Genomic DNA, 15,938 nt, shown 5'->3' with positions numbered 1-15,938 from the left:
CCCGTTCATGCACATTCCAAAGCACTCACAGTACTGCCTATAACTGCACGGTTTCAGAGGAACTAGTCAACTCCCAAAGTATACAATTGAGGAGTAATGGCCTGAAAACACTTCTTGTGATGTAACTGTCTGTTTGATGCCCAAGTTTGGGGAAAAAACCCTCTAAATATTTTACACATACACAGGTTTGTTCAGCAGTATCCAACCAACAATAAGCAGTACGCAATTTAAACTAACCATGCCTATCTGACAGTGTGTGCTATTAAAAAGCATGCAAAACAGTGAATTAGAAGCAATCTCCTAGTATGTACGCATAAATCACACCGTGTTTATTTATTTTTTTAAAAGTCTTCCTCACTCCCCTCATCCTAAATAGGCAATACATAAACCTTAGAAATGTTACTGCACTAACTGGAATAAATAGACAAACACACTGCTAACATTCTCCAGGTATTTGGTTCCTCCCATTTCTCAGTCTACCTCAGCTACTGTGTGTGACTGCCGTGCTGGTGGATATACATATAAGTGATTGCCCTTATGCTCCCTGGCTTAGATTTACCCCCGTGCAGAACCCTAGGCACCACGGACTTTCTCACAATCAAGCTCAGTTCTGACTGAAGCAGTGGCTGGGCCTTGTGCCGGTTCCCTGCCCAGAGGCAGGCAAAAGCTATGAGGCGTTAAAGGGAATAACCAAACCAGCAGTGTTTTACTGCACTGCATTTTCCATAGACTGTAGCCTCTGGGTGGTACCAAATGCAGTTTGTTGACTATCTCTTGAGGAGGAGGAGCTGCCAACACCAGCTTAAAAAGCTTAAGAAGGAGTAGTAATTTACCATGTCTCATTTGGTTTCCCTTTGTTTGTATGTACCATAAATTACTGATCACACAGAGGATGCTCCAACACCTTCTGAGTCAATTTAATTCATTTCACTGGGAGCTGGATCAAACCCAGAGTTAAGAACCCGGTTTTCATGAGAATTAAGACATTTCTAGTCCCACTCTACTGATCTGCTGACATGCAGACTACAACTAAGAGTCTGGGATGGACACTGGTGACACTGCATGCGTTAGTCCCTGAAATTCTAAGTGTGTCATTTTGGAGTGAAAAAACAAGCCAATGGAAAAATTAGAGAGGCCTCACACTGTTTCTCAAGTCCTGTAAGTGAAGCTAAACTTCTTAACGTACACTTACCTGCTTAGGACATGTTTATAATAATATTTAAAGATGCTTCTGTTAAAATCCCTTTTAATTGTAAAGTTACAGAAAGATGATAAAGACATTATTTAAAAACAGGTTTATACAAGCAGAAAAACAAACACACCCAGAAACCACTACAAAATGCATGATAAAAAACTAAATTAATCTGCATACTGTTGGATGATTAGCAGCAAAATATTGGTCTCCAACCTGAGGTGGCTGGAGCCTGGCGAGGCGATATTCCCCTTGTTTAATTCGACTGGACACAATCTTCCAAAGGATCATGTCAAGGAGGATATTCTGTGAGACATTGCAGGGAGTGGGAAGAATTAAAAAGACTAATGATCATTTGTTGTTAGTGTGCACATATAAATAAAATCTGAAACGGTGATGTTGGCATAATTAGCTCAGTGCAGAACTAAACTCAGCTTTCATTTCACAAAATTTATTTTAATCAGTATTTAAGAGAGAAACCATCTTCAGTATTTAAGTGCTTACATGAGGGTTTTAAGAGCATGAATAAATGCTTTACATTAATTGCAATAATTATGACAACTGCATTTACACAAATAGGATTTCTTTTTAAAACAAGTTTTGACACTACTATTTTAAGAATCCCCAATAAGCACTGCAAGTTCTAAGGAAGCTTTGAATTAAGATTCTTTTCTCAAATCATATTTTGCATTCTGATTAGTCTGATCTTTTGGGTATATATTTAGCAGTGTTGATCACAGTCCAAAGTTAGTTATTAGGTTTCAGGGGGCATAGGTGTGGATGCTGTGCTCAGAGGCAGAGGAAACTGGTGAGTGGTGTGTTTGGTCTGTCTGTTCTCCAGGAAGGTTGCGTGGCTGGGCTGTGGACCCCTGACCAGGCTAGGTGAGACAGGTCTGTCTGTGTCGCAGTGAGGGCAGTGTGGCTGTAACCCTGTTGTCTTTGAACAGACCCAGGGTTTGAAGTGTCAGAGGTTAACCCTGGCTTGCTAAAGAGCGGGTAGAGCTGAGCAGTGAAGCTTAGTATATAGTCAGTTGCCAGGTGAACTCCTGAGGTAGGCAAATAAGAGTGACAAGCTGGTGAGTTCTGGAGGGAGCCTGGCTCCTTCTGTTGAAGGTATAGCTCTACTCCACGTAGCTAACATGGACCACAAGGAAACAACTGTGTCCTGCCTCAGACATGCTATGTTTACTTTTCTGTCAGAAGACCAAATCGATCTCTAGTGCATGAATGCAAGCTGGTGGCCATACTGCAGGAGAAAATACGTGGTCTGGAAGCACAAGTTTCAACACCTCTTTGACAACCACATTTGGAAATCACTACTACAGACACGACAAGGGGAAGAGTCTGTGAAAGGAGAACTGGAAAGAACAGAAACCAAAGAAATGGACTGACCAAGAGTAGAGAGAAAACCAGGAGGTATTCAACCCAGCTAAAAGTCCTCATTCAGTATCAGGTACACAGTGAAGCAACTACAGAGGAACCTGTCTCCGGAGTAACAGAACAGAAAGCTAAAAGGGACATGCCTCATGGGCACCGTTGCATTATGAAGCAAGCAGCTATAAAGACAGGGTTTTCACCTATCTCTAGAAGGCAAACAATCCTCACCAGTGACTCCATATGAAGAGTGGACACAGAATTTAGCAAAGGACACAAGGAGAGCAGGATGGTATGCTGTCACCCCAGGGCGAAAATATGAAATGTAAGTGCAAGAAGGATGGGGTTATTAAATCTTCTGGCAAGTCTCCACTGGTGGGGATACACACTGGTTCCAAAGCTATGGCATCCCACAGATTGCAGAAAACTTCAGGGATCTTGGAAGGGAGCTGAAGAGGAGGAACGTCCAAGTTATCTTCTTGGAGAGCCTTCCAGTCCCACAAGCAACAGAAGGCAGAAAATATTGGATGTGAACCATAGACAGTGCAACTGGTATGAAGCTGAAGGTTTGGATTTGTGGAGGACTGGGCCATATTCCAGTGGGAGACAGAGCTATATGAATGGGACCAGCATGCATCTGCTAATCATGGCAGCTAAATAGGCAGCTAATCATCTTGCTTCGAGACCAACTGGAGCCGATGAGGGGGAGAGGGTAGGGACAGGTGCTAAGGGGGCAAATGCGGTATTACGACAAGGGACAGGTGCTAAGGGGGCAAATGCGGTATTAACTCAAACTCAGTGTGTCATTAACAAATTAAAACAGATGTGAAAATGTGAAGAGCATATTGCTTATACACCAATGCTAGGAGTCAAGGTAAAAAGTAGGAAGAAGTGGAAATTCTCACTGATGAGAAGAAATTTTAGATAAGTGGCTTTACTGGAATCTGCTGGATGATGCACATGATTGGAAGGTTAAAATCACAGGTTATAAACCTGTTTAGGACAGACAAAGAGGGTAAAGGGGGGAGGGGAGGATCCGATATTACATTAAAGGAACCATTACCTGTTTCAGAGTTATTGTTAACTCAGAGACATTGGCTCTTGAAAGCATATCGATCCATGTGCTAACTAACAAAGCCCAGGAGGGCTCCATGGAGGATCTGTTGTTACAGAACATCAAACCAGCAAACAGGATGAGTTATTCCTCCTTAAATATTGGTCTTTAACATGTGGAAATAAAAGTTGTGTTGTTATGGGGTTCTTCAGCGTGGGAGACACATGCCGGCAGAGACCGCTCAAGACAATCTGCCATCTTCAGCAAAACTTCCGTGTGCGGCTCCCCTCCTCATTGGCCTCAGGACGCAGATTTGGCCTGGCTGCTCCACAATCACGACCACAGATTTGGTGGCCAGCCCAAATTTGTGCGAGTGGTGTTGCATGCTTGTGCGTTAGGTCACAATGCCACTCACTCAAATTTGGCCCGGCCACCCCTCCATCATAATTGAGGGAGGACTGGCCAAATCAGCCACCCTCGGCAGCAGCCTAGTTTGCTTACAGCTAGAGTTGTCCCTGCATACTGGAGATCTCCTCCAGCCAATCACAAAACACATATTCGTTTCTAAAAATTGTAGATGATCATTTTTTAAACACAAAGGGTATTGCACCCAATGAGGTAATGCTTTTGGACTTCATTATGACAGAACTATGAATTAATCACTGGACTGGGAAGTTGGTGGTTGCCTAGGGACTACTGCTCATGACTTGATTACATTTAATATGAGCAAATAGAGGACAGTCCGAACCAGTGATGTAAATATTTGGTGCTTCAAAAGGGCTAATTTCTCAAAGCTGAGGACAATAGAGCAAAATTGATTGCGAGGAAAATTTTAGATAGAAAAATGTGACGGAAAATTGGGAGTTCTTAAGGAAGTTTATTAGATGGGCAAAAAGTTATGATGCTACAATCAAGAAACATGACAACTTGGTTGAAAGCCCATCCTGGTTCAGTGACAAAGTACATCAGCAGTTCAAAATAAAAAAGCAACAAACAACAAATAGCAAATGAGGGAAGCAGATAGCAATTAATATAAATGAGAAGTTATGAAGTGCAGAACATTGATAAGGGAAGCTAAAGATGTCAGGGAAAACTCTGTGGCTAAAACACTAGCAGCGCTAAGGACAATAAGGAGTTTTAGAAAATTAGCAACAAAAAAAAAAATCCTAGCATTTGTACAGGCCTATTATTAAATGGAAATGGTAAAACTGTTAATAATGAAATGTATGCAGAAAAAGAAGTGCTAAATAATTTCTTCTGTTCTGTATTTGAGAAAGGAAGATGATGTTTCACATGAGGATGAAGAAGTACTTTCAAACGAAGGGGGATGTCAGACAATATCTATGAGAGATAAATAATTTTAAATCAGCAGGTCTGGATAACTTGTACCAAAGAGTACTAAAAGATCTGGCTGAGAAAATCTCCGGCCCACTGATGTACATTTTTAACAAGTCTTTGAACACCAGGGAAATTCTAGAAGACAGGAAGAATGCTAATGTTGTCTCAATATTCAAAAAGGACAAGTGGGATGATGCAGGTAATTACAGACTAGTTAGCCTGACATCAAACTCAGGTAAAATAATGGCAAAGCCGATATGGGATTCAACTGATAAAGAATTAAAGGATGGAAATATGATTTTAAAATTGGCACTATCAATAAAACACAACCTAAATGAATTAAGAAGTGGCTAACTGACAGATATTAAAAAGTAGTCATCAATGGGGAATCATTAGGGCCCTACCAAATTCACGGTCCATTTTGGTCAATTTCACAGTCATAGGACTTTTTTAAATCGTAAATTTAATAATTTCAGCTATTTAAATCTGAAATTCAATAGGTGTTGTAATTTTAGGGGTCCTGACCCATAAAGGAGTTGGGGGTTAGGGGGGGTCACAAGATTATTGTAGGAGGGGTTGTGGTACTGCTACTCTCACCTTCTGCGCTGCTGCTGACAGCGGCGCTGCCTTCAGAGCAGCTGGAGAGCGGCAGCCGCTGGCGGGGAGCCCAGCTCTGAAGGCAGCGCTGCCGCCAGCAGCAGCACAGAAGGAAGGAGGGCACGGTACGGTGTTGCCACCCTGACTTCTGCGCTGCTGCCTGCAGAGCTGGGCCCTCGGTCAGTAGCCACCGCTCTCCAGCGGCCCAGCTCTGAAGGCAGCAGTACAGAAGTAAGGGTGGCATTACTGCGACCCCCACTACAATAACCTTGTGACCCCCTTCAACTCCCTTTTGGGTCAGGACCTGCAATTTGAGAAACGCTGGTCTTCCCTGTGACATCTGTATAGTATAGCGTAAAAGCACACAAAAGACCAGATTTCACTATCCAAGATGCGTTTTTCATGAATTTGGTAGGGTCCTAGGAATAATTATTAAATGGGATGTTTCTAGTGGGGCTCCAGAGGGATCAGTACTAGACCCAATTTTTTCAACATTTTCGTCAATGATCTGGAACTAAATATAAAATTACTGCTGATAAAATTTGCAGATGACACAAAGATTGGCAGAGTAGTATATAATAAGGACGGGACAGTCCTAGAGAGCAATCTGGGTCACTTGGTAAACTGGGCCCATTCAAACGAAACAGCTTTTAATGCAACCAAATACAAAGTTCTCTCTCTAGGAATAAGAAATACAGGCTATCTTTACAGAACGCAGCAACTCTAAAAGGATTTAGGGGACAAACAGCTGAGCATGAGCTGCCAGTGTGATACTGTGGAAGAAAGGACTGATATGATCCTTGGATGTATAAACAGGGGAGCAATAAGCAGGAGTAAGGAGGATATTTTACCTCTGTATATAGCATTGGTGAGACCAATACTGGAATATGGCGTACATTTATGGTGGCCACATTTTTAAAATGACGTTTAAAAAATTGAAGATGATGCAGAAAAGAGCCACAAAGATGATTCAAGAAAATGCTTTACAATGAGATATTTAAAGAGCACAATCTGTTTAGCTAATCAAAAAGAAGAGAGGTGACAATTACGGTGTGTAAGCACCTTCGGGGGAAAAAATACCAGGTATGAAAGGACTTTACACTAGTAGTGAATGGCAAGACAAGAGCCAATGGCTGGAAATGGAACCCAGACAAGCACAACGTAGAAGTTAGACACACATTTTTAACAGAGGATGATTAACCATTGAAACAAATTATCAAGGGAAGTGGTGGATTCTCCGTCTCTTGATCTCTTCAAATCAAGATTGAAGTAGTTCTGGAAGATATGCTTGAGCCAAACCCAATTTACTGGGCTCAATACAAGGGTAACTGGGTGAAATTTAATGTGATGTGTAGGAGGTCAGACTAGAGGATCTAATGGTCCCTTCCACTGTTAAACTATGAGTCACACTTGTGACCCAGCATAAGGATAGTGACACACACCCTAAAAAAAAATTAAATGTCAGAAGTCTGTGTTGAACATAGTTCACTGGTGCTGTACATTACGCTGAATTCAATAACAATGCTTAACTCAATTATTCACATTATTTCTTATTTTATTAATTATCTGTATTATGAAACTTTAAACTTTGTGGCCTTAACCTTGCCTGAAAATACATTAGAAATACAAACATAACTGGACTCCATCAGCATTTTATATAGGATGTACTTGTACCCCAGGAAAAGGCTACACGGAAAAAAACCCACTTGTTAATCTGAGCTACTTACCTCCACCAAGATGGATACAATTGCATTGATGATGATAATGACGAGAATTGTTATACGCCACTGATATGGTACACAAACTAGCTGCAAGACAAAGTTATCACAGGTGAACACTGTCCACTGTATGCATTGAGCAGTTACACACAAAAAATTGTGTATATAGGAAATAAAGCAAATTTGAAACAAGCTTGGTTGTAAACCTTGAATTCTAACTCCTATTTTATTACTTAAACACGACTCTTTGTGATAGGGCAGATAATGCTTATCTGCAGAGTGCACTAGGTAGCATTACCTCTCGTTCTACAGTATCTTGTTGAGAAAGTGTTAAGGGTTTTAAACACATGTTTCTGTATGTAAGGGAGCAGTATGACTGCTCAGAGCTCCGGTACGAAACTGTAGAAAAACCTGAGTGTCTCTGGATTAAGTTTAGAAGTGTGAGCAACAAGAGTGATGTAGTGGTGGGAGTCTGCTATAGACCACCGGACCAGGGGGATGAGGTAGATGAGGCTTTCTTCCGGCAGCTCGCGGAAGCTACTAGATCGCATGCCCTGATTCTCATGGGTGACTTTAATTTTCCTGATATCTGCTGGGAGAGCAATACAGCGGTGCATAGATAATCCAGGAGGTTTTTGGAAAGCGTAGGGGACAATTTCCTGGTGCAAGTGCTAGAGGAGCCAACTAGGGGGGGAGCTTTTCTTGACCTGCTGCTCACAAACCGGGAAGAATTAGTGGGGGAAGCAAAAGTGGATGGGAATCTGGGAGGCAGTGACCATGAGTTGGTTGAGTTCAGGATCCTGACGCAGGGAAGAAAGGTAAGCAGCAGGATACGGACCCTGGACTTCAGGAAAGCAGAATTCGACTCCCTCAGGGAACGGATGGCCAGGATCCCCTGGGGGACTAACTTGAAGGGGAAAGGAGTCCAGGAGAGCTGGCTGTATTTCAAGGAATCCCTGTTGAGGTTACAGGGACAAACCATCCCGATGAGTCGAAAGAATAGTAAGTATGGCAGGCGACCAGCTTGGCTTAATGGTGAAATCCTAGCGGATCTTAAACATAAAAAAGAAGCTTACAGGAAGTGGAAGGTTGGACATATGACCAGGGAAGAGTATAAAAATATTGCTCGGGCATGTAGGAATGATATCAGGAGGGCCAAATCGCACCTGGAGCTGCAGCTAGCAAGAGATGTCAAGAGTAACAAGAAGGGTTTCTTCAGGTATGTTGGCAACAAGAAGAAAGCCAAGGAAAGTGTGGGCCCCTTACAGAATGAGGGAGGCAACCTAGTGACAGAGGATGTGGAAAAAGCTAATGTACTCAATGCTTTTTTTGCCTCTGTTTTCACTAACAAGGTCAGCTCCCAGACTGCTGCGCTGGGCATCACAAAATGGGGAAGAGATGGCCAGCCCTCTGTGGAGATAGAGGTGGTTAGGGACTATTTAGAAAAGCTGGACGTGCACAAGTCCATGGGGCCGGACGAGTTGCATCCGAGAGTGCTGAAGGAATTGGCGGCTGTGATTGCAGAGCCATTGGCCATTATCTTTGAAAACTCGTGGCGAACTGGGGAAGTCCCGGATGACTGGAAAAAGGCTAATGTAGTGCCCATCTTTAAAAAAGGGAAGAAGGAGGATCCTGGGAACTACAGGCCAGTCAGCCTCACCTCAGTCCCTGGAAAAATCATGGAGCAGGTCCTCAAAGAATCAATCCTGAAGCACTTGCATGAGAGGAAAGTGATCAGGAACAGCCAGCATGGATTCACCAAGGGAAGGTCATGCCTGACTAATCTAATCGCCTTTTATGATGAGATTACTGGTTCTGTGGATGAAGGGAAAGCAGTGGATGTATTGTTTCTTGACTTTAGCAAAGCTTTTGACACGGTCTCCCACAGTATTCTTGTCAGCAAGTTAAGGAAGTATGGGCTGGATGAATGCACTATAAGGTGGGTAGAAAGCTGGCTAGATTGTCGGGCTCAACGGGTAGTGATCAATGGCTCCATGTCTAGTTGGCAGCCGGTATCAAGTGGAGTGCCCCAAGGGTCGGTCCTGGGGCCGGTTTTGTTCAATATCTTCATAAATGATCTGGAGGATGGTGTGGATTGCACTCTCAGCAAATTTGCGGATGATACTAAACTGGGAGGAGTGGTAGATACGCTGGAGGGGAGGGATAGGATACAGAAGGACCTAGACAAATTGGAGGATTGGGCCAAAAGAAATCTGATGAGGTTCAATAAGGATAAGTGCAGGGTCCTGCACTTAGGATGGAAGAATCCAATGCACCGCTACAGACTAGGGACCGAATGGCTAGGCAGCAGTTCTGCGGAAAAGGACCTAGGGGTGACAGTGGACGAGAAGCTGGATATGAGTCAGCAGTGTGCCCTTGTTGCCAAGAAGGCCAATGGCATTTTGGGATGTATAAGTAGGGGCATAGCGAGCAGATCGAGGGATGTGATCGTTCCCCTCTATTCGACATTGGTGAGGTCTCATCTGGAGTACTGTGTCCAGTTTTGGGCCCCACACTACAAGAAGGATGTGGATAAATTGGAGAGGGTCCAGCGAAGGGCAACAAAAATGATTAGGGGTCTAGAACACATGACGTATGAGGAGAGGCTGAGGGAGCTGGGATTGTTTAGCCTGCAGAAGAGAAGAATGAGGGGGGATTTGATAGCTGCTTTCAACTACCTGAAAGGGGGTTCCAAAGAGGATGGCTCTAAACTGTTCTCAATGGTAGCAGATGACAGAACGAGGAGTAATGGTCTCAAGTTGCAGTGGGGGAGGTTTAGATTGGATATTAGGAAAAACTTTTTCACTAAGAGGGTGGTGAAACACTGGAATGCGTTACCTAGGGAGGTGGTAGAATCTCCTTCCTTAGAGGTTTTTAAGGTCAGGCTTGACAAAGCCCTGGCTGGGATGATTTAACTGGGAATTGGTTCTGCTTCGAGCAGGGGGTTGGACTAGATGACCTTCTGGGGTCCCTTCCAACCCTGATATTCTATGATTCTATGATTCTTCTGCATTAATTAGATCGAAAGGGATTTTTTTTTTTTAATAAAAATTTAAAAATGGTGAGACCAAATTTATATCTGGTTCTCATCAGACTCTATAGGTATATGCCAGATTTTCATTAGGCTAGCCTTCTGGTAGAATTTGAACTCTAACTTTCAATCTATCCAATGGGAACTTTAGACTGGAAGAGAAACCAGCCAACTTAGTTTATGAGGTATAAAGTGTATACACCTGCTTGTTGAATCTTACCTCAAGAAACCTGTCAATGGATTCAACTGGATACAACATGATGAATAATGTGAAGATATAAATAACTATCACAGATATAACAAACAGAACTGTAAAAAGAAAAAGAGAAATACAACTTTAAACATTCTGTCACTCTTAGCTTTTGCATATATATCTATTACAATAACCCCTAAACAATAGTTCACAAAATGTATTTTTCATCGGTAGACCATATACAAGTACATATTACATTAAACAGTTTTGGATTTCTCTCCTGTAAAATTATATTGCAATGATTTTATTGTATATGCAAAAAAGCCACCTTAAACATCTGGTTAATTCTCATTAATTTATAAAAACAATGCATCTTATGTGACACTTAACTTACAAGAAGTTTTCCCCTTTCACAACAGCAGAATATAAACCTGAAAGCACATTGCAATGGTGGATATAATCCTCATTTCACTTTAGTGTGCGTGCACACACGTGTATATATTACTTCATTAACTGTATATGTATATTTTTTCTCCATTAACCTTCTAAAACAATATAAACCCATACACATAATTTTAGATAAATATAAAATGACTAAATTACAGGAGTTCAAATCAACCACTGCCCTAACAACAAAAAGTTACAGATTTTAGATTACACTTTTTTGCTCTCCCAAGAAAAGACCATATTTAAAATGTAAGTTTTGAGACCTATAATGCAGACCAGAATCTTTCAGAATTCTGAAAAACATTAAAGCACCTGAATCTAAATCTAAAAAATCTGAATGTGAGATTTCTAAACACATAAAACTATCTTAAGGATATTAGCAAGCAGATTTTAGTGTATGCAGCAAGCACACAGTCCCCACAGATTAAGAAGTGAAAAATGTTATTATTCCATGTCTTAAACAAAACAGCAGTGGAATGCAGGAGTATTCTGCTACCAAAATCATTGAGTCAATAGAGAAACCTCATTCAATACAGTGGTAATGACTGTATTTAGGTGGTTTTCCCAGAGAGAGCATACCATTCACATTTCATGCATTTTACTTTGGAAAAAAAGCTAAAATTTGTAGCACGTGAGAATTTCTGCATTAACCTTCCCAAATTCCCAGAGGAAATCTTGACTATTCTATAATACTGCCCCATCTATTTTCACCTGAGAAACTATCCCCTCCCTCTTCTCTTGGGGGAACCCCACATTCTTGCAGCAGCAAATCTGTTACTGAAAAAGCAGCACAACTTGCACCTAAACAAATGTGCTAAGTGAACAAAACATGCCTCCTGTAATCTGGATTCTTACTTAGAAAAATACAGAGGAATTGTATATAATGAGAAGAGACTTACCATTTTTGTAGCAAGGCTGTCTAAAGGGCTTCCCTTTAGAAAAGACAATTGCCACTATGAGGTACTGAAAGCTGGAGATAAAGAACACTGTTGTGTTTTCATAGTTTTTGATATTGTGCTCATCATGAAGAGTCTCATTCTCATGCTGCGAGGAGCTGGTGTTTGTGGCTGCTGATAAGTTACATGCACTGCAATGCAGAAGAACATTCAACACGGAGTCAAAGTGGAGGGTTACAGTAAGTTTTACCCTTGTCTTTATTGTGAAAATAATTCCAGTATAAATGGCTACAGAGGTTATGGTGGGTATATTTTAGACATTTTACAACCGTTAATGAAGTAATTCAGAAAGGCCTTTGTGTCAGGTGATGACTGAGGTCATGAACTGGAGTTTCTTTTGTGCCCCTTGAGTTCTGAATTCTTCTGTGTTTCCATTGTGTCAGCTAGTGATACAAATTGTATAGGACTTATTGTTCTACTGCCTGTAGAGGCTGCAGTAAGTGAATTTTACAAACTGAAAAATAAACAAAGCGAGACTGGTATAAATAACGGCCTGTAGCCGTTATTTCTACGCCACTGATATGGTACACAAACTAGCTGCAAGACAAAGTTATCACAGGTGAACACTGTCCACTGTATGCATTGAGCAGTTACACACAAAAAATTGTGTACATATGAAATAAAGCAAATTTGAAACAAGCTTCATTGTAAACCTTGAATTCTAACTCCTATTTTATTACTTAAACACGACTCTTTGTGATAGGACAGATAATGCTGCTGCTTCATAACAGGATGATAGAACTTCTCTAGACAGAGCAGAAAAAGGTTGGATCTGAAAATTGCTCTGAAGTTCAGGGCTCCAGTGCAGACCCACTTCTACTAACATTAACAACTGGAAGTAATTGCTAAGACTCTATCTTAGCACATCAGACTATCATACAAAGATGATTACTTTCCCTTCCTTTCCACCCTCCACACAGTGATGTAAACGTTGATAGTCCATCTCTGATGGTCTCTTGTGGTCCCTCCAGCCATTCCTTATAAGGGGGTCATAGAACTCCCCCAGTACATTATCTTAAACCCTTAGAATATGGTACCGTAGTGTTCTACACGGTGGTACTGCAGCTCAGTGAAACTTCTGTACTTCACCTCTAGCATCCCAATCCCATAACACACGCTTCACTAATTCTCCTAACCCGGACAAAATGAAGTCCATTAGGCCGCTTGCCCTGATGTAACTTCCTGAGCATGAGAAGATTATTCGTCTTCCTCCAAGAGGGCAAATCATCTCTCACTCTCTGCTCACCTTGCAGCATCCCCAACCCTTTGCCAATTCTTCCACACACCATATCCTGATCATCTGACATGACCCCACCTTTCCCTACGGTCCCCACATGAATCTTACAGGCAGCAGGGAAGAGGGAGACCTCCAGTTCTGTGAAAGAGGCTGTCAGGGCAAGCTGAGGCCCACTCAAGGCAAGAATCCCGTTGTAGTTTGATTCCAAGAAATCAGAAGCCTTTTCTCCTTCCATGGCAAGGAAAACTGCCCATTAGCCAGTTGCCATGTGAAAGACACCTTGGAATTTGCTAGTTACCAAAGGGCATTAAAATATTTATAAACCATTCCTCCTAATCAGTGTTACCATATTCTGTATTTACCAGTGTACAACTTACTCTGACGTTGTGGTCCAGGGCTCATACCAGGGTTGTTGTTTGACCCAAATAAATCCTATGGTTTGAAAACTCAGGCAGGTGATAATCTGAGACAGAACTGAGCAGAGAAGTTGACCTGAGATGAGACCTGAAGGTGGCCTTTGTGCAACAAGCTCCTTCCAAGCGGAATTTAAACTCACTGTATTGGGAGAAAGAAAATCAAGGAGTTTATAATCTGCACATTTCCAAGTATTATTTTGTTTAACTTCTATGGAATTAGGCTATGTGTACGCTAGGAGGTCTGGGTATGATTCCCCTGCTCCCGTACCATACCACGCTAGCTCTCCTTGGGCTCACAAGAGGATAAGTAGCCACGTTAGCACAAGTAGTAGCTGCCTAAAACTGGGGGGTAAGCACTTGGCCTGGTTCAGCCATGCCTCTGGGATACCATGACTACACAGCTGTTTATACGCAAACAGGCTGGATGAGAGCTAGTACAAGTATGTGTACGCAACCCGGGGACTCTCACCCCTACCTCGTAGCCTAGACAAAGCTTCAGAATGTTCTGCTTGAGACTTTCAGATATTTGCATTGTCCCAAATTGCTTTGGTGGTTCTGAGTCCTAGTAATGTGTATCAGTTTGCACAAGGCAGCATCTCAATAGGCTGCTGCCACAGAGATGGAGAAAACCAGCCTCCCATTGGCTAACCCAGCCTTGTGGCACCCAGGGCAGCCAAGGAACAGGGGGCCAGAGTAGCAGCAGAGGTAGACCAGCCTTCCCATCTTCATGGCACCTGTAAAAATCAGCAGCAATTACAGGTTCCCGGTCTTTGTCTTGAGACAGTATACTTCAATTTCAAGAGCAATAATAATTCTGCTAAAATCCCCTGAGCTAATCACTATCTGCTTGCTTTACAAGTGTGGATAAATACATATGCCTACAGCACAAGTGAGACTGTAATCTCTTGTGCATAAAAAAAAATCCACTTGTGAAAATGTAAACAACAAAGTGTAATCGCACCATGATCTTTTGGATGAAATGAGCCGTAACTCTTTAAATAATGCCTACTCGCTATTGGTCAAATTTCAGCCTCACTGTACTGCCAAAAGCTGCATTCATGACATCATGACTGCTAATCAACTCTGTGTGGTGACACGTCACATACCTGAGCTCACTCTGATTTAGTGCAATACTTCAGCATTAGATTTTCTAATTCATACACTGTTTTGGGGATTATTCCCACGGTTTGTTCACCCTTTTCTCCTACATTCCCTTAAGGAGCGACCGACGTAAGTGGCATCTCTCTCTCGTGGGATAGGAAGGGAAGGAGAGAAGGAGGTTCCTGTGCCCTTGCCTGCTGGTGTGTGTCAGGTGGGAGGCGGGGTGGGGGGGGCGGAAGGTCAGTCCCTTCTCCTACCCATCCCCAGTGCGCAGAGACTGGGAGAACATCTGACAATGAAACAGTAACTACTGAACGAAAGCAGAAATCACACAAAAAAAGCACAAGGGCCACAAGAGACCTGTGGCTGCCCAAGGACAACCAGGAAAATACTTACTGGCATGGCAGACATAACTAACAATGTACATTTAGACCATTTACATGAACAATGGTATTTAAAACAAGAAGTAACAGGTTTTTTACCTTCGGGGTTTTTTTAAATAACCCCATCTCCCTCCTATACTATAGCTACATGCAGAACTGTAGAAGAAAGATGCAGGGGGACACCTGTCAGAAATGTGTGTACTTTATCATTTAGTTGACTCATACTTTTGAGATGGAGCCTTTACAGCTACCAAACCACAAGTCATATTGATGGTTAATAGGAATATTTAACAAGATGCTAAAAAGTATGTGCCTGAGACACACATTTGCTCTTTTTTCCTAGTTAATTAAACAGCTGATTGCTAATCAAGCAAAGCATGAGAAGTAATTCAGCACAATACTCACTGGTAAAGACAACCACCAAAATGATTGCCAGATCGATGAAAAGAAACTGGAAATCTCCTAAATTACTCAGGATCTATACAGAAAACACAAGGACAATATTACTCATTTTACAGCTTTTTAAAAAAATTCATCTACATGAATACTTGCACCGAAACTTTATAAACAATGGGTGAGTGTCCAAAGTCTGTGGGAGTCAGGAGTACTGTGCACAGAATCAAACCCTGTGGTACCAATGTACTGTATGACACTAAAGCATGCAGATTCAAATCAATTTCTAGGTAGTTTTTAAGTGTAAGTTGTTCTTTGGCCAAATGAGTAGATTACAATGCTGCCTACACCCAGCAAACAAAGGCTATCTTAAACCCTGAAGTTCCCCAAGGGTTCTATACCAGAAAATCCCAATAATTTAATCACATAGCATATGGCTCAAAAGCTGCCACTCCAAAACTCCCTTACTACTAACTGGTATTCTGAATTAAAGATACAGAGGTGAATT

General features: G+C 42.0%; 1 protein-coding gene across 11 annotated transcripts in view; it reads right to left on the bottom strand.

Annotated features, from left to right (window-relative positions):
- ATP13A3 (ATPase 13A3) overlaps positions 1-15,938 on the bottom strand; it is a 132,281-nt gene that overhangs the window by 4,813 nt on the left and 111,530 nt on the right. For 10 of the 11 annotated variants that reach the window (XM_075132019.1, XM_075132021.1, XM_075132020.1 and 7 more), the window contains 6 exons: positions 15,443-15,515; positions 13,515-13,692; positions 11,844-12,031; positions 10,525-10,613; positions 7,283-7,363; positions 1,409-1,498 (listed from right to left, as the gene is read on the bottom strand). In XM_075132019.1, coding sequence (XP_074988120.1) covers positions 1,409-1,498; positions 7,283-7,363; positions 10,525-10,613; positions 11,844-12,031; positions 13,515-13,692; positions 15,443-15,515 — 699 coding nt within the window. The remainder of the gene's footprint in view (positions 1-1,408; positions 1,499-7,282; positions 7,364-10,524; positions 10,614-11,843; positions 12,032-13,514; positions 13,693-15,442; positions 15,516-15,938) is intronic. The other variant, XM_048864479.2, reaches the window with a different exon arrangement.

The sequence above is a fragment of the Caretta caretta genome, chromosome 9, assembly GCF_965140235.1.
Source record: "Caretta caretta isolate rCarCar2 chromosome 9, rCarCar1.hap1, whole genome shotgun sequence".
In the NCBI taxonomy this organism is placed as follows: Eukaryota; Metazoa; Chordata; order Testudines; family Cheloniidae; genus Caretta; species Caretta caretta.
Note: the sequence above shows the minus strand (reverse complement) of the source record. Positions and strands in the feature narration are given on the sequence as shown.